We start from the raw sequence: 24,734 nt of genomic DNA, 5'->3' as shown, positions 1-24,734 counted from the left end.
AGAAGAATTTATTTGTTCAGTGCCATTACGGAAACGTTTCTTGTACAACACCACAGTTATTATCTCAAGGGATCTTGAGACTTCAGGAGTTTTAATTTAGTCGTTTAATATGCTCAAAACTCATATGTCAGGAGAGCGCTTTCATACTCTTTGGCTTGATTATGGATAGAGGTTTCTTGTCAGTATTTTGACTTCACCCAACTTTGCCTCTCTCTATGGAGCACATTAATTTTCTCCTCACACTACTATTCATTTAACCTTGACCTACATGTCATTGTATGAATTTTCAAAATGATTTAATTTGCAGTTATTTTTTTTAATCTTTTGTCTGTGCCACGTGGCATGTGGGATCCTAGTTCCCCGACCAGGGATTGAACGAGCACCCCTTGCATTGGAAGCGCGGAGTCCCAACCACTGGACCTCCAGGGAAGTCCCTTAATTTGCTTTAAAGATAGAATTATCTTCAGGGAAAGGGGAGCTGCTTCCTGATGTATTTCCAAATGCTCCTGCTTGTTTCCCAGTTCTGAATGGCACACTGTTGTGATGCAATTTAGTTTCAGGGATTAGGTGTTGACAAGAAAATTATTTGTTGATCTTGTCATTTGTAAATATAAAACAGTCTATGGCAAGCATCTTCTCACAATATTCTGTTTATGCTGTATACAAGCCTGAAAAGAAACAATACCATTTTTTTTTGCATGTCAAATATCATGGACAGATTTTTGGAAGAGATTCTGAAGTGACTCAGCTTCAGGGGAGATGTAGAGAGGAAATGTATTGCTTATTATTACATGGATACTGCCCTTGGAATAGCCACCTAAAGGAGATAGTATAGTCTCCTAAAGCTTAGGTTACCTTCTAGAAACTATAATCAAACTCCAATACAGTTCTTCTATAAAATTAGATATACTTATCCTTTAATCATATACAATAAAATTTTACTTCCAGGGAAGAGAAGAACATATACATTTTTTCTATTCATGTAGACTTCATGAAGATTTATGATAAGCCTAGATATTCTGTGCTATTTTCCCTGAGAAACAATCTCCAAAGGACTAAACAAAATGCTTGTTTCATTATCACTTAAAAGTAAATAAAAAGTTAATATTAAGGGTGAAATTTTCCAATTTAAGGACTATTTCAAAGAAATAAGAATATGTATTTCACAGAGACGCAAGGAATTTTTCAGTTTCTTGTACAACATCATGAAGACAAGGTATTTTTAAAACACCCTTCAAAGCATAAAAAAAGAAACTGAGAAGCAAACATTAAATGATTTATATGTAAATGCCTGTATAAAAAATCAGTTGATCTCCCTTTTGTTCATATAAACGTCCTTTTAAAGAATATAACCCATGTGTGGTCTTTTGTTTTGCTTTGTCTTCTCTTCATGTGAATGGGTGAAAATAGGAAGTGCCTCTCCTCACGCAAATGAGATCTGAAAGCCATTTCCAAAGGAAGAATTCAGCCTGCCTCTCTGCTTCCCCCACCACTCCATTTTGGAACAGATTAATACTCTGCCATAAAGATAAAAAGAAAGTGGCATCCTTGAAAGTCAGGGATTAGAGTCTGTTATTTCCACTTTCAGGAAGAGGGGGAAAGGAGTTGGAGCAGAAATGTATGTAGTAAGATTAGAGACAGAATTATGGTTCTAGAACAGAATGACTACAGACACAATAGGACCAGTGTTTCAGGGAAAGGCCTTAAAAACAGAGGAAAATGAAATTAGAAAGAAATTTAGAAAATATATGATATATGTTTAGAGAGAAAGGTGTGGAAGACAGTATCCGATGCCCTTAAAGTCAGGATTTGTTTTACCATCAAGTTGTTTACTCAAAATCCATGAAGCCAGTGTGGATGAAAAGAATGACTGACATCCTAGAATATCCTGAATGATACGGGGAAAATTAGGGATGCTGTGCTGTAAATATTTCCCTAGTTTGCTTCCTGTGCCATTAAGAGGCATTGCAGCAGCTATGGAGGCCCTGTAGAGACCCAGGAATTCAGGCAGTCTTTGTGGAAGGAGTTGGCATTCGTTTCTTTCACTTCTCAAGGCTCAAGAAAGAAAGCGTTGACCCAGAATCCCCCAGAAAGCATCCTTAATTGCATACTGAGAATTTATTCCTGGAAATGAGGGAGTCAGAGAAGAAGGAACACAGTGATGAGGCCAAGGTCATTGTCTCCAGGACATGTAACAGTGTCAGCAAAAGAATCAATGTGAGATCAACGATGCTGGCAGGGAGAGCCACAGTTAGACTTGCTCTCCTAGCCACTTAGTAAAACACCCTAGGGAAGAAAGACTTCTGGGTATATAAAAAGCAAATTATTTAAATGATTAAATATCAGCATAGTCTTTTCAGCAGAATCATGAGCATTTGTACAGTATCTTATGTATTTTATTTCAAATACTATATTAATTACGATAAATTTCTGTATTACATTCCAACTAGGAGAAATGCTTTCTGGTCTACTAGATTTAAAGCATATATTCTTCCTGCTCTTGTCAAATGACTGGATGATGCAGACTTCTTATAAGTCATTTAGAGGAATGACCAGCAAATGCTGTTATTCTGAGCAATAATGCACTTTAAATATGTTTTTATTAGTCTGAGTCTCAGCTACTTCCAAGTACATCATTAATAGTTCCAATCACCTCAGAGTTACTGAAGCTCGAATAACTCATTTATTTACAAAGTATTTTGAGATCTTTTAAGTATGATAAAGTTCTAGGGAAAATTAAGTTCCAGTTTTATCTTCTGAGAATATTTTATATAATTTAGTTATAGTGTAGATAGCATGTTATGATTATTTAATATAGGGAAATTTTAAAAAATAAATTTATTTATTTATTTTTGGCTGCATTGGATCTTCATTGCTGCTCGCGAGCTTTCTCTAGTTGCTGCGAGCGGGGGCTACTCTTCTCTGTGGTGTGCCGGCTTCTCATTGCGGTGGCTTCTCCATAGCTATATAAAAGTATAGGTCTATGCAGAGACTTTTCTAAAACTGCTGCTGTACTGAACCAGAATAAGCTCTTTATTTAATAACCACTTCCTCTGTCATTCATGAGCATGATAAAAGTAAAGTAAGGTTTCCTACTATTAGAAATAAATATTAACGCTGAAACATGTTTCTTGTCCTTTAGGTGGAGTCTGGGGGTATAAGAGATGGCGTAAAAGCTAGGCCAGTGTTATTTATTAATGAATTTATTGAAAAGTGTGTTATTCACAATGTGTATGTTAGCAAACTAAAAACAATTATGTTTCTAATTCAGTTTCAGTAGGTTAGGGCATTTCTTTATGTCATATATTTTAAAATGCAAGTGCTTGTTCTGAATCTAAAGTATTTTATTTTGTGCGCGGGGCAGGGGGCAGGAATGTGAGTTGTGCCCTCTTCACTGTACAGTTGTGGATGCCCAGTGCTCAGAATCCATAAAAAGTGCTAACCTGGTAAAAAGTGAGAGCAAAATGCACTTTTGAGAAGAAAGTCTGTTTGCTATAGAATTGTTTCTTCCCCACAGTTTCCCAGACTTCAGATATGACATGAACACATGAAAAATACGTTAATGAGGAAACATATCAGAATTTTTTTGGTTTACTTTTAACCCATTTATTACATAAATGGGATCATTCTTCATCTTCTGGGGCTGACAAACACAATTTGGGGGCAATTCTTACCGTAATTGCAGGTCCGGCGAAAGCCAAGCTAAGCAGCATGAGGAATGGAATTGCCTCCTGTGTGGGTTCAATGTATGGCATGCTAAGACTCCGGTCATAGCAGCTGAATCCAGAGTGCACAGGTTTGAAGACATCTGTGAGTTCCAGGAAATACAGGCTAACCACCGATGATGCCAATATAGGCAACTGAGAATGAAGGACATAGGAGATCAATTTATTCTTATATACAGGTCATACACAGAATCAGTACATCTTGAAATAAGAAACATGTATTTCTCCCTTTCACCGCTCCTCTCTGATCTAAGAATTAAAATCATTCATACTTACTATTGCTTCTGCCTTCAAAATAAAGCTCCAATTCATCCACCTCTGTCACCAGCCTGCTCTGAACCCATGTCATGCCTCCCCTTTGCTCTTGGATCACCTCCTAAATGCTGTTCCATTTTCACGCTTACCCTCCCCACCCCATCTATCCATTTTCTACCCAGCATTCCAAGTATTCTGAAAATGTTTTAGGTCATAACACTCCCCATTTTAACTACTCCAGTGGTTCCCATTCTACTTGAATAAAATCCAAATGTCACACCATGGAATGCAAGTTTCTGCATGATCTGGCTCTTGCTTCAGTTTCTTACATCTTTTTATACCATATTTATACTATTCCCCAGCTCCCTACCCACTACAATCCAATGGGACTTCACTTTTGTTTTAATTGAGAAATAATTGACATCTATCAATCTAAAACATTATATTACTTTCAGGTGTACAACATAATGATTCAATATTTGTATAAATTGCAAAATGATCACCACAATTAGTTTAGTCAACATCCATCACTACACAGTTACAATATTTTTTCTTATGATGAATACTTTTAAGATCACTCTCTTAGCAACTTTCAAATATAAATACAATATTATTACCTATAGTCCCCATACTGTACATTAATCATCCCCAGGACTGATTTGTCTTATAACTGAACGTCTGTAACTTTTGACCCCTTTAACCGATTTTCCCCACTGCCCATTCCCCACCTCTGGCAACCACCAATCTGTTCTCTGTAGCTATGAATTTGGTTTTTTATTGCTGTTGTTGTTTTAGATTCCACATATAAATGAGATCATCCAGTATTTATCTTTCTCTGGCTGCCTTATTTCACTTAGCGTAATGCTCTAAAAGTCCATCCATGTTGTCCTAAATGGCAATATTTCCTTCTTTTTGAGGGCTGGATAATATTCCATTGTATATATGTACCATATTTTCCTTACCTATTCATCCATTGATGGACATTTAGGTTGCATCCATGTCTTGGTTACTGTAAACAATACTATAGAGAACATAGTGGGGGCATATGTCTTTTCCACTTGGTGTTTTAGTTTTCTTCAGATAAATACCCAGAAGTGGAATTGCTGGATGATATGGTAGTCCTATTTTTAATATTTTTAGGAAACTTCATAGTGTTTTCCATAGTGATTGCAGCAATTGACATTCCCAAACAGTGCACAGTGGTTCTCTTTTCACCATATCCTTGTCAACACTTGTTATTTCTCGTCTTTTTGATGATAGCCCTTCTAACAGGTGTGAGGTGATATCTCATTGTGGTTTTAATTTACATTTCTTCATGGTTACTGACGTTGAGCATCTTTTCATATACCTATTGGCCATCCATATGTGTTCTTTGGAAAATTGTCTATTAAGATCCTCTGCCCATTTTATAATCAAATTGCTTGGTTTTTTTTGGTTTGTTTTTGTTTTTGGGGTTTTGGTTGTTTTGCTACTAAGTTGTATGAGTTCCTTATAAATACTTTGGATATTAACCCCTTATAAGGTATATGATTTATAGTATTTTGTCCCATTTGGTAGGCTACCTTTTCATTTTTTGATGGTTTCCTTTGCTGTGCAGAAGCTTTTCAGTTTGATATAGTCCTATGGTCTTCACTCTTTTTCTGTAACAGTCAAATTCATTTCTACCTAGGGGTTTTTGCATTTGCTGTTTCTTCTTCCTTTTGTGCTCTCCCCTAGCTCTATGTCTGACTGGTCTCTCCTCATCCTTTAATGATGACTTCCTGTTCCATCCAAGGTAGTCATTGATCCATCTTTCCCTCTAAACCCTTATCATCTTGCTTGATTTCTTCATAACTGAAATTGCCTTGTCAATTGAATACTTCACTTATTTATTTTTCTTCTCCCCCCATCTCTCACTGAAATACATGCTCCATGAAATAAGAGTCTGCCAGTGTTATTTATTGTTAGGTCCCCAAGGCATAGCATTGTTCCTGGTGCATGGTAGGCATGCAATACATCATTTAACAATTTAATGAAGCAATAATACTTGTTGATAAATGACTAACTGAAAAAACAAGTAAATATTAATTCATTACCATAGCTAGACAAGATTTACCAGATTTAGCTAATGAAAATATAGGTCACTCAATAAGATTAGAATTTCAGGTAAGTAATAAATCATTTTTAGTGTTAGTGTGCTCCATGCAATATTTGGGAGATACTTATGCTAAAAATTATTTGTTGTTTATCTGAAATTCTAATTTCACTGGACATCCTCTAGTTTGTCTGCTAAACCTAAACTAGGCACAATTTACTTTTTAGACTTTGTTTTATGGATTCAGTTATTCATTCCTTCAACCTACAATGTGCCAGGTACTATGTGGGTCCTTACTATAATATGGCAAACAAGACACGGGCTTGGTCATCAAGGATCATAAGCTTAGTGAGACACCTGCTCTCGGCTAGAGAAAAAATACTGCAAATATATTGTTGATGCTATTCCTTTCAGAATCTGAAGATGCAGATTTGTGTAACACCAAAAAAATTATCTAGTTTAAGGCTTTGTTGCTTGTGGAGGATACAATATTTATTTAACAAAACAGCAAATTTTGTTAAAAATATTATTGACCATCCATGATTTCTGTTCACTTGGTTTAAAAAATAAACAAATTTACAAGGCAGCATTATGTCTTCTATTCCCAAGAGGTTTCTTTTTGAGGTGAGAATTAGGTTTATTGGAAAAATTAATAATGTATGAAGATTAATCTGGCACTTTCTGTTTTTCAGATGGATGCTTTCCAATAAAGAGAGCAAAAAGCATGTCAAAACACTTACATTTTTCTTATTAGAATCCATTATCATTTGACCACTCTGAATATCTGGTCATTCCTCCTCACCACTTCCCTCTCCTGTAAGGAATAGTAGCTTCCAGTCTTGACCAATAAATCAATACTTCATGGTTCATGTGAGCTATTCATATTTTCCATTTAAATCCACTTAAATATATTTTAGTTTTAATTTAAGAAATACTTGAAATAGCACTTAATGTGCCAGACAACATTCTGTTTTAGAAATTTTAATTAATTTTATTCATTGATATTAACCCATTTAACTAAAAACTTTCTATTACGACATAAGTGCTACTATTAATCACACTTTGCAGGTAGATAAGGCCAGTCTCCTCTAGCAAGTGGCAGAGGTTGGATTTTGAAGCCACGAATTGTAACCTCTACTAAACCACTACTCTATGCTTCCTTTCCAAAAACGGGAGTAGAGTTTTTGGGTAATGAAATACAACTAGCATCAAAGAATGGGGGTACAGTGTAGCCTACAGTTCTGTTTAATGAAGAGTTTCTATTTGCAAATCTGTAGTTAAAAATATGTATCACTTAGCATAAACTTTATCTTGAAAATATGGTTTCAATAAGTTTAGATTAAATTTCTCTCCTTTAATTTGAATGTTAAATATTTAACCAGATTTGATGATCTACATTCTTTCCTTGATGCCATTAGTTCATATTTTAGGTCTTCTACATAAGACATCACCCAGGTAACAACTGATTACCTCATTTTTAAATGTTCATGCCCTAGTAAAGTGAGTTTGATGTCTTCTATAGAAAGGTGAACAAAACTTTATCAATTTGGTAAATGTAAAAATTAAGTAAATCTTCCCTATTAAGGGCATTCTTCACCATTGAATTTTGTCGATTACTTCAGAATCTGCTCAAATGTGCCAGTGAAGATGTTACATAGCCATGGAATTAATGTGCTATTCCGTGTGTGTGTGTATGTGTAAGTGGGAAGAGACACTCAGAATTCTACATACTGTAGTGAATCCAGTGGGGCCATATGGTTTCCAAGTCACCTAGGAGGTTCTTTGAAAATAAGCTCTTCTGTTCACTACCAGTGTAACCTTGGAAATGGTTTTCTTAAACCTGTTTTCTTATCTATGAAACAGGTACATTGCTAGTACCCATCATCACAGGCAGTTTAAAGGATTAAATGAAGTATTACAAGTCATATTCAACAATACCTGGAGTGAAGACTAGTTTGTAAATGTTAGTTTTATTGTTGCTGTTATAACTATTAACAATAATATGCTCATCAAATGTCACCTTTTTCACTTTCCTTACTAGGTGATCCTTTTTGAGAGTAATTTCCTCTTTCTTAATTCCCCAGTACTTCTTTTTATGAAATTTCTATACACTGTTCTTTATTATAGTTATCTGGTATAGATTAGTTATAGCTTTTGTCCTGCTTCTCAAACGAAAATGTCCTTAAGATAGAGACCTAAGCTTACTCGTTTTAATATTTAAACTAGTAATATACATCATAGTGTCTTTCAACTATATATGCATACATATAATAAATTAATATATGAAAGAAAATATGTCCTTCATTAATATTATGTATTTCAATCCTTTCAGACATCAGCCTTCTTGAAACTGCCAATTTTTCCAGTTTTTTATCCATGTATTTTTCTATCCATATATTAATATTTTTATAGTTCCATTGAAACATGTTTCAAGACCTTCTTCTGTCTTCAAAATAAGAATCATATTTTTCTTCCCTTTTGATATTTGTTTCTCTGACTTTTAAAAAAAAGTGTCTTTTATTCTTTCTCTTTTACATCAATTTTGGTTTTCAAGAAAGAGGGATTTGAACAAAATGTTTATAATATTTGAGGAAAAAGTAATTTTAGACATTGTTTTCCTATACTGTATTTTACTACTGGTCAGTGTGATGGATTAAATGACAATGTTTGCTTCAAACATCCTTGTCTTTCAAAGGTATCTTTTATCTTTTGAGGTACTCCATGACAACCTTCTTTTGAATGTAAGAAATTTAACAGACGGTGTGTGCTAGCTTTGGCATAGATATAGAATTGATATATATGTAATAAAATCATCTTTTGATTGCATTTAAAATGAGATTTAAAAAGAGATTTTAAAAGGTCTATATAATCAGGCATTAGGAATTTTATTCTCTAGTTATGTTGTAGCCAAGAAAAAAGTTTATGCAGCAATACAGAGAAGGGAAATTATCTGAAGATTAGGAAAACAGTTTTCAAAAAGGAAAGAGTTATTCTTATAATTGTCTTCTGCTAAGGAACTTGTGAGTAAAAATAATAGAGCAATTTTTAAGGAGAAAAGTATAACAGTTTTAGAAAACGGCAAATGGAATGTGTTTCAAAAGACGGCATTTGCTAGATAATATTGATTTTTCTGATGCCAGTTTGAAAAAGACAAATATAAGGTATATATCAATGTTAGTGAAACATTTTATGGACTCTATCATGACATTTTATCTAAGTCATATAGCTTATTTGCTTTTAGCATCTTGTTAATAACAAACTTTTACTTCTCATTCAGGTAGTTCACTTGCTTTAAGCCTATAGACATGTCAATTCCATTCTTTTCCTTTTTCATAACCATGGTAAATTCAGAGTGCTCTGAGATACTCATAAACTGGTAGGATCATAGTCACAGAGGGTCAATTACCATATATGATATTTATGGCTCATTAACTTATTCAATCAACAAATATCTATTGAAACCTACTAGTTCTAGGACTTGTTCTACATCCTGGGAATACAGCTATGATAAAACTCCAAGTCCTTATTCTGATGAAGATTTCATTCTTGCTGAAGAAGACAGATAAAAAATTAAAAATTATAATACTAGAAAGAACATATATTATAAAGATGATAAAACAGGGGGCTGTGGTAATTGAGTGCCTGGATTGCTATTTTAGATCAATGAAGGCTAACTTAATAGGAATCATTTAAACAAAGACTTGAGTGGGCAAGAATGAACTAACCATATAAAAACCAGGTAAGAGGCATAGTCAAAAGGGAGCAGTGATTGGGCTTCCCTGGTGGTGCAGTGGTTGAGAATCTGCCTGCCAATGCAGGGGACACGGGTTCGAGCCCTGGTTGGGGAAGATCCCACATGCCGCGGGGCAACTAGGCCCGTGAGCCACAACTACTGAGCCTGCGCGTCTGGAGCTTGTGCTCCGCAACAAGAGAGGCCACAACAGTGAGAGGCCCGCGCACCACGATGAAGAGTGGCCCCCGCTCGCCGCAACTAGAGAAAGCCCACGCACAGAAGCGAAGACCCAACACAGCCATAAATAAATAAATAAATAAATAAAAAATTTAAAGTGACATGTCATTTGAAAATAAAAAAAGGGAGCAGTGATATAAGATGAAGTCAGAGAGATGGATTTGGGACCAGACTTTGCAGAGAATTGAAGGCCATGGCAGAGAATTGAAGGCCATGGCAGAATTAGTGTTTCATTCATTCAAAGTACGTTTGAAAGTAACTTTGGAGAGTTGAAGCAGAGGTGCAGTAAGACTTGAAATATATTTTACAAAGATCACTCTGGCAGTTGGGTTGAGAATGATTGTGATGGGTCAAAGATAGAAGCAGGGTAAAAATTAGAAGGTTCTTTAAAACCCAACAAATACTTATCTAGTGCCTGGTATGTGCTAGGCACTGCCCTAAGGGTGAAGAATATAAAGGTAAACAAGATAGAGAAAACGCCCTGCACTCGTGGAGTTCACCTGCTAGTGGATGCTTGGCACTTGCAGTAATCCAGGCAAGAGATGATGGCAGGTTTTACTAGGATGTAGAGAAATTTCCAGATTCTGGATATAACCTTAGAGAGAAAAAGACCAGACTTCTTGATGAGTTGGATATTGAAGAAAAACCAGTAAGGGTTGATTTCAGGGATTTGGGGCTTGAGCATTTGGGCTGGGGGTGTTATTTACTGGGATGGGGAAGGCTGGGAGAAGCTTAAGTAGGAGGAATCTAAGGTTTTGTTTTAGAAATAGGAAGACTGAGGTGCCTTTCACTTATCAAAATGTCAAAAAGAGAGTAAGATGCCAACCTTGGGCTAAAGAGAGTCCAAGGCTGCAGGTTGATACATGATGACTTAAATAACATCATTGATGTATGATGATTTAAATAATATCATCTTTACTTTTGAAGAACAACACTTGCACAGGAAACTTCAGAGTTAAATTAACTTGGTTTTGATATGACTAATGTCACAAGAACCAAAGAATATAATTGTGTATCTTCGTACTACTCATATGCAAGAGATAACCTAAGAGAAAAAGAATGTTTTTTATATTAATAACAGATTTTAAATGGGAGGCTTGGAATAAATTCTGATAAGTATCCCCATTAAAATGTGAACTTTAAAACATAAATACATTATATTCAAATGAAATTAAAACAGGAAGAAATATTAGCAGATCAAAGTAATTTTATTAAAGCTGGTGGCTGATAAGCATGTTGTCATAGGTCAACACACACAGTGATGATAGAATTTTCCATTTCCTACAGTACAATCTTTAATGACATTCCTTAGCATTTGTGCCTTGCAGCTAATACAGATAAATGTTTCCTTTAAACATTGACAATAATAATAACTAATAATATAGTATAGGGCTTTGTGGTTTATAAAACTACTTCACCATAATTGTAGCATATTTAGGTTAACTATATAGATTATAAAAAGCACACTAACACTTGTAGGGTCATTAAGAGTAGGTCAGAATGAGTCTATTACATTATTCAAGGTCTAAAAATCTAGTTTTCACAAATAGAATGGATGTGGCTTATATGACATGCATAGATACCAATTAAAACAGGGCAGTGTAATTGAGGAAAATCAGTGCTGGCCTCAGAACCAGCAAAACCCAGTTTCTTCCCTCATTTATTCCACTAGCTTCTGGGATTTGGAGCAAGTCACTTAACCTTCCTGGGTCTTACTTGTCACCAGTGAAATAAGGGGCTTTTTACATTGCCATTTAGTTCTAGAATTCTCCATGTGCTGTCATGAAGTAAAAAACATTCCTCACATTTCTTTGACAGTCTCACTACCATATATAATGTACTAGATTTTTTTACCACTATTCTCTCTACAATTTGGTTCATCTTTCACAATGCTTCCAGGCTAGTTTTTCCTAGAATTCACATCTAATCATGCCTTTAATAGTGCCCCACTAATTACAAAATAAAGTACAAATTTCCTAGAATGACCTTTTGCATTATGCACGATCTTTTGTATTATAGCCTCAATCTGCCTTTCTTGTTTAATTTTGCTCTTTACCTACTCTCCACTCTTTCAACCCATGAACACCTATGTTCCCATTACACTGATGTTCCAAACAGACATGTTCTAGTCTCTGCTTTACATTACATTTTCACATTTGTTTCCCATAAAAACTGTCCTCATAAAAGGTAAGATCACATAATTTTTTCTCCCTGAAACCTTCCGCATGCTCTCCATTCAGAACCGAAGATTCTGCCTCATGGACTCCATATATATCTTTATTGTAAGACCTGTTAGTCTGCCTTGAATTGTAGTTATCTGTATATTACCAGCCCTTCCCTTAACATCTGATACTGCAAAGTGAGGCCTTTGTAATTCACGCAGTGCTTTGAAAATTTTGGGTGTCCAGAAAATATTTGCTGAATTTAATTGAAAGAAATCAGGACATTACTATTAAATAAACAGAAAACATGGACAATTTCTTAATAATACATAGAAAGTGTTGAGGACTTAGGTGCCAGAGACAGTGCTAAGTTATATAATAGATTGCTGCATTCAATCTACACCTTATAAACCGTCTATTGGTATCGTAATTTACACATGAGAAAACTGAGACAGAGATAGGTCACATAAATTGGCCAGTGAGTTGGTGAGTGGGAGCATCCAGATTCCTACCCAGGTACCTAAGTCCAGGAAACATGCTCTAAACTGCTTTGCTCACGGGTCTCAAAACGGTTTCCCTCTCGACATTGCCACATTGGTTGCAATTCCCAAATGGGAAGAGGGCTTGCAGAGGGTGCGCGTGGTTCGAAAAAAGTCTCCCTTGCTCTTAACTCTTAAATACTCTTATTAAACAGTTTCTCCGAGGACTTCCTATCACTCAAACGTGAAAATTGCTTCTTTTGTGCAAATCTAATGTCTGTCCTTTCTAGAGGTCGTTTCACTTTGTTACTGAAAGAATTTATTGAACACCTCCTCTTACATAAAAAGAAAAGAACATTTACTGACTTTTAACTTAGACATTTCCCCATAAATTATCTAATTTAATACTCACAACCTACCTGGGAATTTTAAGATACATTTTAACAAGAAGACCCTGCTCCAGATAAGGTAAACAGCGTGTCTGGCTTACAGCAATTGGAACTTGATCTGTTAAATTCCTGGAAGCTTGAATCCCACTACACCCTGCTGCCACTTTGGTACATTTCACCATTGCCATCTGGCACTAGTCTGGTGCTTTTCAGGAAAAAGTAGCCCCAGGATTCAGTGGAAATGCCAATTTAAAGGACAGAAGTAAGAGATAGCCACGTGTACAAGGGGTTTGATGGCACCAAGAGCGAAGGGGTGGCAGGCACTTTCAAATCATGTTCTTAATTTTATGGTGTTCCAAGGTCTTGAATGTTCTTTCCTGTGCAGTTTTCTCCAATGTTATTTTAATTTTTTGGTAATATCTCAAGAAACTTTAATTATATCTTGGATGTGGTCTGCTTTCATCTTCACTTCTGTTTTCCCTAGTGAATGACTTCTAATATAAAATATCAGGAATTGGGCACATTTCAAGCTCCAGATGCTTTCCCGTCCTGTTTCCTTTGGATCACTCTCTAACTGCACAGAGATGGCCCGATGAATGCCTCTGTCATAGCAACTGTCATATGGAATGACAGTTGCTCCTTCACCTTTCTCTCTTATTCAATGAAAAGACCCTTGGGAACAGGGAAATTGTCTCTTTCACTTCTCTATCCCCAGGGCCTTATATTAGGCAGGACCTGACATACTGCGTACCCTCAATGTACCAAATTAATGCATGTATGGATGATGATTTGAACAGAACTGTTTACACAGTTCTCATAGTGTAGTTAACATGATGAAAGAAAAATCCCCAAGTTAAAAGATCCTTGTTTACGTCCACCATAGAATATGCTCCTACTGTGAATTTCTAGAATTCTAATAATTTTTGTTAACATTAAAGAACACAAAAAGCTCAAATTGAGTCCTCCAAGTAGCAATGGTAATTAATAGGGAAGAGAGAACAGATCTAACATATATGTTAGGTTTAATGGAAAAAATGTGTTCTATGTCCAAATATAAATTACATCTTTACAGCTCTAAAAAGACTAATTACAATCACTCGATGATCTAACAGTAAAGTTTAAAATAATGGTATGTGGCTGTTTTATTACCTGAATATTGATCTAGCATTAGGCTTGGAGTAGTAAACTCTGCCGTCACCAGCTTTAACCTCAGGTCCTCATTTGTATAATTAGACACAAGTACTATATGTATTGCCTTGGAAAGCATTTTGTTCTTTACACCTAGAGACTAAGACCTGAGGTTGGGGACTTATATTTCAATTCTTAAAAGTAATTGCTTTGAAATCTTTCCTTACAGCTGTAATTTCTTTACCCTTAGAACATATACCTGTCTTTTAAAAACATGGGTATGAATCACAATTTAATTCTACTAATATTTGCCAGGTACCATTTAAAGGTCATACTTTTACATTTCTGAACTCATCCAATCTCCACAATACCCCTTTGATAAAGGTACTATTATTATCCCCATCTTACAGAAGAAGCAACTGGAACATGGAAAAATTACATGGTTTGTGAAAGATCATACAGTTTATTAGCTAGATTATAAACTCAAGAAATCTAGCACCTGTTTTCACGTTTGTAGTCATTATACCTACTACCTCTTGCTAAAAATTTTTAACACTGACCTTACCTTCCCAAAGACATTGAGAAATAGCAGAAAATAATATAATGTACATTTTCTTTATATACTGTGAATGTCACCCGACAACTTTCACTATTTTCACTATTAGTGGGATTACTTTATTTATATAGAAAAAGCAAATATATTTTGACCTGAACAGTCTTATAAAAGAATACATAGTACCTTTGGGGTCCAACGTATATTTCTTAATACCAAACAAAATAGTAGTTAAGGAAAAGAAAATATTGTCATTGTAATAATGTCAGAGAAATGAAATTAACCAAAAATTCTGTATTTGAGATATGGAATAAGAAAAACAAATTTATGATTTTGAATCTAATGTGATAATCTTATATGCACATAAATTAGTGAATTAAAGACATCAATATTTTTAAATTACTTTTTTTGAGTTGTTTACTAAATTCAGGTATCAAGTTTATCCTTATACCATTTTATTTAAGCACTGTAAAAGTTTATATTTTCTCTTATGTAATAATTAATTTATCTAACAAATATTTATTGAGTGTGTACTATGTGCCTGATATATTTCATTTGATCCATAAATTATCCAGAGAAGGATTTCTAATCTATTTTCAGAGATGAGAATTTAACAATGTATCATGAATCACTCTCTTTTCCCAAGCTTGTCTCCTACATACTTAGATCATACTTAAATGTACATTATGAGCCCACTTTCAAGATTAATGGTTTTCCAAGGCTGCTTAAGACCTTATTTACTTGAATGTATCTGTGAAAGGGATTGATGAATATAAGAGATATTGAAGAGAGGCTTAATGTGGGACATTAAGAACTTTTATTTTCCAACATGTTAAAGCTGTGATTAAATTAAGTATAATTGTACTATGTTTCATTGTGAGATGCATCAAAAAGTCATGAACAAATATATAAAACAAATACAATATAATATGGGATACAACTATATCTGACAAAGAAGCACATTTATTACTAAAAAAAAATGTTATCGTTTGTTCCACATAGCCACAAAAAAATTGTCTTTGCTGGCATGTATACGTTATGTAACTAAGATAATTTTCTATGAAAATTAAAACTATAAGTCCTTTGTTTAAATGATGCCTCTCTTTGAAGAGGCATCTCAAAATCTTTTGAATGATGCCTCAAATCTCAACTAATCCATAGGTATGCTCTAAATCATAAAATGAGCATAAGTATTAGTAAGAAATGAGGCTCACAGACCTCGGAAATGGATTTAACCTTCATCACCACTTATTTTATAGATAAAAATGTCTCCACTGGCTAAGAAAAGTTAAGGAAAAATTTATAACTATCAGGCTTGTTTTACTCCATCCATTCAGGCAAACTTTATTGAAATCCTACTATAGATTAGGAAGTATGCCAGTAATGATTCCATATTATTTCCAGTAATTTAACGAAAAGGTACATAGTAAGAAATAAATAAATATTTATTCAATGACTAAATGAATTTTCATGGAAGTACAAACAGAATACACCCTGGTATTTTACTTTGGCACCCCTTTTTGGAGTGTATTTAATATAAGATTCTTCTCTTTTAGACTCTCCATGAAGACCCAGTTTCTGAAGCATGATTAGAACTTTATTAAATGGCAATTTAACCGCTAAGGCAATCCTACAGCACAGGCTTTGGTGAGGACATTAAGTTGTAGACAACATATCCACACATTTTTCCATGATTCTCACTCCCCAACAACAGTCCACTAAATGTACTGATACCTTGTTTTCCTTTTCCTGAACACACATTGATTTTAAATACCTGTATTTCCCCTTCTCTTTAATTTATACCTCAATGGTCTAATATCAGTTTTAGAAGAATGTACAGAAGCCATCTTATGATAGCAAATAAGAAAGCAGTTATCCTCCTTTATGTTGATTAACGTAAATGTTTTGTGATTAAAAACAACCAAACAGTGATGGACCTAAGAGGCAATTGATTCAGTGTCTAATTACTGACAGGAAAAACAACTCAACATTAATTGTGTCAAAATTAGCATTTCTGTCCTTGGCTTTCACATTCCAAAATCCACTTCACTGTGAGGAAATGACTCCATTCCATAGTAATCTGGAAGTACATGTCTCACCTAACTAATTCTAGAAGAAACCAAAGAAAGCTGAGAGATTCATAATTAGACATTTCACAGTTTAAATACAAACATTTTTCTCCTTGTGGCCCACAGGGGAAAAGAGCACTGCTTGGGTTTTAGGCAAGTTCTTGGACCTTCATGAGTCTCAGTTACTTAATTTGTAAAACAGAAGTAATATCTACTCCTCAGTTGTCTTTAAAGGATCAAATGAATCAATGTATATGAAAAAATTACATTAAACTGTAAAAGAAAATTCAGTTATTTTGTTACTGATGTTGTAAATTGTATCCTCACTCCCTCCAATGTTTCCACTTTCCTTTACTGTCTGTCAGAGACCTCATGTCCAGGGAAGTAATTGTGAAATTATAGGTAGACAGTCGGGCAGTGAGAAAGAAAAATATCACGTCCAATTTTATGATTTTTAGCTGTAACCATGCTTTTCAAAGGGCCTAACAATTTAGAAAAGCAGAAGATCCATTCGTAATTGCTTTAACATGTTTAATGCAACGTGGTATTATGAAATACATAAAGGTACTTAGATGGAACTTTCAAACAGCTGGCACAGTTTGTTCACGTGTAGGATTAGAATGACCTGTATTGTGTTATAATCCAGGGGGGAACCCTCTAATATAAGGAATTCTACAAATAGTATAATTAGAAACGAGCACTAGAAGTGGGGGGACAGGCTCTATTCTTGTCTGATACTAACCATAGTGTGTTTTTAGGTAACTCAGTTAACCTTGTCAAGCCACAGTTTTCTCATTTGTGATAGGAGAATCAAACCAATGCTGTGATAGGAGAATCAAACCAAATGTCCTGGGAGTACATGATTTTATTAGACAATTCTGTAATAAGACATTTCCTCACTTTTTGTTGTTGTTGTTGAGAGCTTGCATGAGAAATAGCCTGTGATGTATACACATACTAGGAGGAAATCATTGTGATAATATTTGTAACACATTCCTAAAGTAAACAGTAACAACTGTGCACTAAATGCTTTTTATTTAACAAGCTAACTTAAAGACAACTCAAATGCCTAAAGGAATCTCCATGGCTTACTCACAGATGCCCATTACCCTCACATGCCCTTCACTCCTATCTTCTATTTTTCTCATGCTTTTTCTCCTAATCCTCCTTGGCCTGGCCTCTCTCTGTTTCTGTTCTCTTAGGAATTCTTTCCTCCACGCTCTATCATTCTCATAGACATACACAGTCTACTTTTCTAAATTTTCTTTCCGTTCCAACTCTTCCCTCTCACTCTACCCGGAGCTCCGTGTTCAGTCTTCCTCTGCAGAAGCCTCAGGGGTACCATTTGTGCTTTCCCAAAGGAAGCAGCTTTTTAGGTAGACAGTCATTGTGTCATCTACACAGCCATATTAGAATTAATTCAGTTACTCTAGGTGAGAGATAGCATTAAGAAAGCCAAGTTCAGTAGCTGAATGAAGAGAAAACTCTATTCCACAACTCAGACAGAAAGAACCTCAACAGGCATCTTCCACATACACGCCTTCAGACACCACAAAGCTAGCCAAGTCACAGCAGAGGCAGGTCTCCCCATCCCACTCCCTCATTAAGTTTAGCATTATTATTAGAGTCATGTGTGAGGTGGAGTGGGGGTAATGGTAATGCAGGAGGAGATGTACATGGACAAGAACCCAAATCGTGGCTCCTTCACTTAAGTGCTGTGTCACCAGAAAGATATTTAGCTCTTTGAGTTACAATTTGCTGGTTTAAAGAAAGAAGGATAGGGCTTCCCTGGTGGTGCAGTGGTTGAGATTCCGCCTGCCGATGCAGGGGACACGGGTTCGTGCCCCGGTCCGGGAAGATCCCACATTCCGCGGAGCGGCTAGGCCCGTGAGCCATGGCCGCTGAGCCTGCGCGTCCGGAGCCTGTGCTCCGCAGCGGGAGAGGCCACAGCAGTGAGAGGCCCGTGTACCAAAAAAAATTTTTTTTAATAAAAAAATAAGGATAATAATGCCTTCTCGATATTACTTTAATACAAATAATCCAGTTCTCAGGATTAAAGATAATGTATACAGGGTCTGTCATATAAAGGAGGCTTGAAATTGACTATTCCTTGTTATTATTGTTATCATTATTATTAATATCCCTTTGAGATTGGTAGAAGGCACACATTTTTTTCCTTCTAGAGGAAAGTAGGACAAAGATTACTATGAGTGATTCATCCATGAAGACACAGTAAGATAGTGGGGGAGCCTAGCAATAGTATAGAATTCCTTAACGGCGGGTTCTATGTTCAATACTTGGTCTCGGTATTTGTGGAAATGTCCTCATTTAGGCTCTGTGAAACTTAGGACTCTATTATCATCTGTACTTCATTTGTGTTTTTCACCAAAGGACTTTGCACATCGTGACCCTAAAAGAGGAGGAAAGATTTGTCAGCTCATCTCTGTTGGTGGGTTTGGACTACATCTTTGAGTGGACTGTCTATGCCACCTAGAAAAGGGAAAAAACCTACAGCTACTATTTTGGTACGTGCAATACAGAAATGTTGTCATTTTGTGCTTCCTACTGATGCTAAAGTTTATGTAAAAGGAAATCAGCTAGCTATATTTTCCAGCAAGATCATATGAGTTATATAATTTTCACATAGATCTTGAGCTAAAACAGAAATCTTGTGAATTAATGTTTGCTACAATTAAGATACAGTGGACACTTTCCAGTGGGAAAAAAATAGAAAACATATTAAGGTCTGTCAAGACACCATAACGTCTAGGCATGACGTTCAGACTGAACTAACCAGGTTATCTTTGCTCAAACAAAGGCTTTTTGGACTTCTTCAGTCAGGATGGTAACAGAGAAATGATGGCTTTTACTCCTGAACACAATGTCTATTTTACTGACCCTAAACTGTAGTAATTAACCTGCATGAACAAAATCCTGAAACATATCCATTGTTAAGTACAATATTCAAATTAGTGAAAACTTTCTGTATAATTTCAAGTCTGTCGTGTTTACAATATTTTGAATCTGTAATACTTCAGGTAGAGTTATTTTGCACTCAGTGGAGAGAGGCTATTCCTACTCCCTCTGTGTTTGTGCATGCCTCTGTGTGTGTGTGTGTGTGTGTGTGTGTGTGCTTGCGTGCGTGTGTATAAGTGTATGAAAAACAAGAAATTTCAAACTATCTGCATCTATAGCTTTATAAAAATACTTTGCATATAGGTCCAACACTGCTCTTTTACCTCCATAAAGTAAACATTAGATTAGTAATAAAAATGTATGCCATCAAGCAGAATGTTTAAATGAGAAGAATCTTTTTCCCATTTATTTATTAAGAACTTGTATCTTTTTGGTTTAAAGGGTAATTTATCATTTGTTTGTATTACATACTGAGTCAATGTGAACCCATATCTTGGAACAGGATGACTAATGAGAATGAAATTGTGAGTCTGAGCACAGGTGGGACCGTTGTAACGCTTGTCGTAAAGGAAATGCATTAGGCACGCAGACAACCAGCCTTCTCACGTATAATATTGGGTTAGTAAGCTGAAAGACCTTTTACTATTTCTAGACGTGCTGCCGGGTGCGATTGCAATGTAAGTGATACAGCCATCACTTGGAGAGTGCTTTGCAACTTTAAAGGCAAGAGAAACCTTTTCTTCAGTGGAATGTTCCTTTTAACTGGCTTTCTGTTCAACCTGATAAAGCTTTGGATATGCTTGTTTGAGAGTTCCTTTCATAATTTGACTTTTCTTTTCCCACATCGAACAATGCAAACCTGAATTGTCAAACTTGTTTATAAAGTGAGGTACCATCTTGGAAATCATGGTGTGTTTTCAAATCACCATGTAATATTGATATTTTTAATTACTGTCAACCATAAACCCCTTTATCAGCATAAACAATTGGCAGCATAAACCAAAGATGTAAGAAAAAATTAGTTCTATCCATTAACTTAACGTTTGTTTAATATCGAGTTTGGTGGTCAGCTGGGACATGATTACCTGATTTTAATGACTGAACACCTTGGCCTATATATAGGATATAATCTCTATACCCTGACACCATGCAAAAGAAACTGATACATCCTGAGTGCCTAGCTCAGGTATGATATATGGTATCTTTCATGCTTTAACCTCATAATATAGCCTAAGATATATGGTTATTATAATTTCTATTATATATGAATACATATATTTATATTACTTCATATAATTTCTATTACGTATGTAGAAACTGAGGATGAGAGAAGTAACTTGGCCAGAATTATCCAAGTAGTATGTGGCACAGGTGATATATGAACCGGGTCAATCTGTCTGTAAGGCCCAGGTTTTTCTGCCTTAATTCAGTCTAAATTGATTTTAGCCTCCTCTGGTTGGAATGAAAGTTGCTCCTCAGTTTCCTAGTTAGTTTCTTCATATTTCATGCCTATCATGAATAGCAATTTGAAACAGCCTGAACTGCTTGAAGAAAGGCAAAGTTTAAACTGTCCATGGTGTCACTGACTTGAGACCCAGAGACTGTTTTCTTCTCTAAACTTTCTTGAGAGCATCTTCTGTTACAGAGAAACTTTATTTGGGATGGTAGAAAGATGTGTTAGTCTTTTCCTGTATTATTTCTGACTTTGGTAATATGTTAAGAAAGGCCTTTCTCACTGTAAAATCTAAAAATATACTTCTGTGTTATTATTATTATTTAGTTTTTTAACTGTTTCTTAAAAATCTAAATCATTGGTCTGTCCAGACTTTATTTTTGTATGGTATATGGTAGGAACCTAACTTAATTCTTAGGTCCTATTTTCTCCTCAAATTCTGGTCCTTTTTGCCTCTTTTTGTTCCTTAAATTATTGTCTGAAGTAACAGAAAAGGCTTAAAATATGTTCTTTGGGCTGATATGTGATGAAAGATTCACTCATGTTTCACTTTTCCATTTTAATTACAAAGGTCTGGGGAAACTATGTTGGAAGCAAAGTGCCATTACTCTAGAGCACTTTACTGACATGTTAATTCATGCTATATTTATTCGTCCTCCAAAGCAGCTACAAAGCTCATTCTCACTGGCCTCAAAATGAATCATTCCAAAGGAGTTCAGTAGTGCATTCTGTCAACCCCTTAAATAATTGGTGTACTAATGTCTTCCCCCATTTTCTGGAGGCTCTTTAGAGGTTCATCATGCATTTAAGTTTCAGAGAGATCATTTGCAATCCAATTTTGTGGCTCTCCGTTTGAAATCTGTTACCCCCAAGACATAATGTCATAAATGCGCATTGAAATTCCATGAACTGTCCTCAAGTAATTGTTCTATAGCTTGCCCTGCTAAGGAATTTGTAGAGGGTATCTGAATGGGTCAAAGTGAAGGTAATGATTTTGGGCTATTTCCACTCATGGAAAAGAATTAACATTTGTGAGATATTTGTTCCTACAGACACATTTCAAATGCATTATGAGGCATTTTTACTTTTAAAATTTTAGATTAAAAGATAATGTACTCCTATTAAAGGTACCTCAAAAGTGCACACATAGATTCTTTTAAGGCACATCCTTAATTCTCTGGTTTGCGTCCTCTTTCATGAAAGTATTTTCCTCGAAGCCATACAGCTGCAATCCAAATGTGGTCAGCTTCTAGCTGACCTCAGGTGCTCCGTCCTGGAGGCAGAAGCCAGCAATTAACTGATGTCTCCTAGACAGATGTAATAGATCCAGACGTGAATGAAAGTGCTTTTGGACAAAACCACAGTGGATTAGCAATGCGACAAGTGGCCTGACAGGATTTAACTTCAAGGCAGGGATCCTTATCTCTCTATTCCTTTACCCCTTTCACCATGGAATCTTCTGTGCCCATAGGTTTTTTCTCGATAAAACTCTTCATTAGCTTTCAACAAAATTATCTAAACCATGGCCTCAAAATCCCTTGTGAAAAGAGGAAGGGCAAAAATAAATGAATCAATTAATTACTTTAAATAAACAGGTCAATTTTTTTCCTTCTTTTCTATGGGTCATGGATGAAGGAGTCACCCATCATTTCTCTGAGACTTATGCAAATCACGTACATCTTTCTTAACACTGAAACCATTTTTAAAATTTGCGAGACCTAAGAGAAACTTGCACATATACTACTGTCTATAAAAACAATCTGACAATGTCTCTTCTCCCAAGTTTCAAGACAGTAACTATCCCTCAACACAGATAAGCCTCACAATCATCAAATACAGAATCTACTATCTGTACTTGGAAGTGCTAAACCTCCATATTTGGCTGAAAAGACAGCCAAAGAAGGATATTTATAATTCAGCAACAGTCTTATAATTCTCTATGCAATCCAGGCTCTAATTACACAGAATATAGTTTTATGCTTAAAACCATATGATTTCACTAAACCTATCCAATACATCTCCTCTCTACCTATGATTTAATAAACCTCTTGCTTAAAAATGTCTTCCTAATGCAACGGACCACAGTGCATGGAATCACTGTACCTGTCAATCTTTATAACCCTCCCAGAAATTTTTCCTTCTTAAATGCTGCATTTGGTAAGTTAGCGGTTCATTTATGAATACATCTGCATGTTAACTGCTTATCTGTAATACTGCTCAGCACAGAATAAATGCACACATACAAATCATGTAAAATCAGATGATGTCACTTATTTTAAAAATATTATACATACATACATATACATATGTATACATATACATATATTTGTGTATATGCAGATGATTTTTGTTAACCATGGAAAAGGGCCAACCAATTGATGCCTAGAGATGTGGACCCAATTTTAGAAGCTGATGTGAGCACCATAGTAATTTTAATAGGGTTAGGGCTTTTGGTTTTGTTTTTTGTGTAATAAAGCAATCAATATTCCTAATCCTACGTAAACATCCCCAGCCCCCATACACCCCGGGCATGGCTGTGTGTATTTGAATTCCTATAGAAAGCTCACAGAGTTCTAGATACGTAGTCGCAGGTTGAGGACACAAATCCCGAAATATCGGTATCATGGCCCCTCTGGGCCACTGATGACGCTGTGCACCCAGGCGGTCCAGGAGGGCCAGGGAACTAGCCCCACACTCACTCACACAGGTATCTCCCGTCTGCAGGCCACCTAGCAGTGGCATCGCTACTGTTAATCACCCCTGGCTAGCGGGCACTCACAGGCACACTCGGGGGAGCTCCCGAGAAACCTGGGGGAAGGGGGAGCGTGGGGCATTTAGGGGCAGCAGCGCGCACCCAGGCACGGGCTCCGCGCCTCCAACACCGTCCGGGACCCGAACTGGCTCCGGAGCCACCCGGAGGATCTGCATTATGCCAAGGCGCTGGGCCAACTCACCTCCACGAAATAAAAGCAGGGCAGGAGGGTCACGCTGTCCTTGATCACTTTGCCCTTTGGCCTCTCCTTCGCCGACATCCCTGCCGCCTGCCCGGGTCTGCGTTTTCCCCGGGGCGAGGTGTGCACAGCGCAGCCGAGGCGAGATGCCTCCTCCAGCCGCAAGCGCCCGGCGCCGCTGATGTCACATTCCCCGCGGGCACCGCTGGAGCCAGCGCGGTGCAGGCAGAGCCCCCGCCTCTCTCCGCCCCTCTTTGCAGCAACTCAGAGGCTCCTAGAGACAGCAGGTCCTCTGCCTCCCCTACTCTGGCTCCCACCCCCGGTTTTTCTCGGCGGAGACGTCCAGCTCCTTCCTCCAAGCTGTTGCTGCAATGGCTTCCCCTCCCCACCACCCTCCCTCTGCTCTCCAGCGCCCAGGCGAGGCTTCGCGGCGGTCGGGGCTTGACGTCAAGAATCGGAAAAGAGGGACGCACCCCTGGTTTCTGCAGCAGCGAGGCTGAGGAGACTAGGCACCCACGCCCCCTTGGGAAGCCTCCTGGATCCCTCTAGGAACTCTAACTTCAGGATTGCTGGAGAGCAGAAGCCAGGATCTTGAGCACTGACCCACAGC

The 24,734-nt window shown here is 36.6% G+C and overlaps 1 protein-coding gene across 2 annotated transcripts in view; it reads right to left on the bottom strand.

Annotated features, from left to right (window-relative positions):
• PLPPR4 (phospholipid phosphatase related 4) overlaps positions 1 to 24,343 on the bottom strand; it is a 36,362-nt gene extending 12,019 nt beyond the window's left edge. For both annotated transcript variants that reach the window (XM_024751264.1, XM_024751265.1), the window contains exons 1-2: positions 24,128 to 24,343; positions 3,675 to 3,860 (exon numbers count right to left, since the gene is read on the bottom strand). In XM_024751264.1, the coding sequence (XP_024607032.1) occupies positions 3,675 to 3,860; positions 24,128 to 24,205 (264 nt within the window). In that variant the 5' untranslated portion in view covers positions 24,206 to 24,343. The remainder of the gene's footprint in view (positions 1 to 3,674; positions 3,861 to 24,127) is intronic.
• Between the last annotated feature and the right edge of the window lie 391 nt (positions 24,344 to 24,734).

This window comes from Neophocaena asiaeorientalis, unplaced genomic scaffold (assembly GCF_003031525.2).
Source record: "Neophocaena asiaeorientalis asiaeorientalis breed wild unplaced genomic scaffold, Neophocaena_asiaeorientalis_V1.1 scaffold147, whole genome shotgun sequence".
Lineage (NCBI taxonomy): Eukaryota > Metazoa > Chordata > Mammalia > Artiodactyla > Phocoenidae > Neophocaena > Neophocaena asiaeorientalis.
The sequence above is the reverse complement of the archived record's forward strand: the minus strand, read 5'-3'. Positions and strand labels throughout refer to the sequence as shown.